The following is a 1,337-nucleotide window of genomic DNA, read 5'->3' on the forward strand; positions in this document are numbered from 1 at the left end:
ATAATCAGAAAAGCTGGATTTCATGAAGAAGAATGGCATCCAGATTAGAAAAACTTAATAACAATTTGTGATATGCAGATGGCATGATCTTGCTTTCTGAAAATGAGGACTGGAAGTAATTTCTGATAAAATCAAGGATTCAAGCCTTCAGTGTAGATTACATCTCAGTACAAAAAAGACCAAAATCCCCACAACTGAACCAATAGGTAACTTGATAAATCGAGTAAAGATTGAAGTTATCAAGGATTTCGCCTTGCTTAAATCTGCTGTCAATGCTCATGAAAGCAGCAGTCAGGAGATTAAAAGATGCAATGCATTAGATAAATATGCACAAGATCTCTTTAAACTGTTAAAAATCAAGGATGTTACTTTGAGGACTAACGTGTGCCTGACCCAAGCCATGATACCATTTTGACGATATCATATCAGTTGCCTCATAAACTTTTTCACTGCCCTTGTGTACACATGAAAATTGGATATTAAATAAGGAAGACTGAAGAATAATTGATGCATTTGAGCTTTGGTGCTAGCAAAGAATATTGAAAGTACCATGGACTACAATAAACAAACAAATCTGTCTTGGAAGAAGTACAGCAGGAAAGCTCATTAGAGGCAAGGATGCCAAGGCTTTGTCTTCTTGCCCTATACATGTTATCAAGAGAGACCAGTAACTGAAGAAGGACTTCATGCTTAGTAAAATAGAGCAGCGATGAAAAGAGGAAGCCCTGGAAAAGGTGGAATGACACAGTGGCTGCAACAAGGGGCTTGAACATAAGAACAACTGTGAGCATGGCACAGGGCCAGGCAGTGTTTCATTGTGTTGTACTTAGGGTCACTATGAGTTGGAAATGACTCGGTAGCACTGAACAACAACTAAAATAAGTTTAGAGTCTTTCTACCTAATATATATATATATATATATATATCCATCATGTCCTGTCATGTATCTATCCATCCCTCTATCCAGTTGTTCCTCCTTAATTTAGAAAACCTTACTGGTATTGGTACACTTCCCCTAAATTCTTCAACTGGTGCTGTGTTTAACTCTCTTCCCTTTGTTTCAGGTCAACTTCAAGTCTGGAGCCCTCTGGAGCTCAGCAGCCCCTCCTTTCGTACCCCTGAGATCCAAGCCCAGATAATCTGGGAAGAGCTTGGCGTTGGCAGCAGTGGTTTCCTCAGTATGCAAGAGCTGACTCTGGTCTGTCAAACCATTGGGCTACAAGACCTTGAGAAAGAGGTGAGAGAAAGCCCGAGACTGACCTGTCTCAACCACTTTTCTTTGAAATGTTTGGTCTGAAAACTCTCATGCTCTTTTAGACAATGATTCAGACATACAA

At 39.7% G+C, this 1,337-nt stretch overlaps 1 protein-coding gene across 1 annotated transcript in view; it reads left to right on the plus strand.

The window, feature by feature from the left end:
* Positions 1 to 1,337, plus strand: part of NINL (ninein like) — a 176,272-nt gene that overhangs the window by 58,359 nt on the left and 116,576 nt on the right. Inside the window, exon 6 of the mRNA XM_045283532.1 lies at positions 1,065 to 1,237. Within this exon, the coding sequence (XP_045139467.1) occupies positions 1,065 to 1,237 (173 nt within the window). The remainder of the gene's footprint in view (positions 1 to 1,064; positions 1,238 to 1,337) is intronic.

This window comes from Echinops telfairi, unplaced genomic scaffold, assembly GCF_000313985.2.
Source record: "Echinops telfairi isolate 266 unplaced genomic scaffold, ASM31398v2 ScPeMD7_7462;HRSCAF=8500, whole genome shotgun sequence".
Taxonomy (NCBI): Eukaryota; Metazoa; Chordata; class Mammalia; order Afrosoricida; family Tenrecidae; genus Echinops; species Echinops telfairi.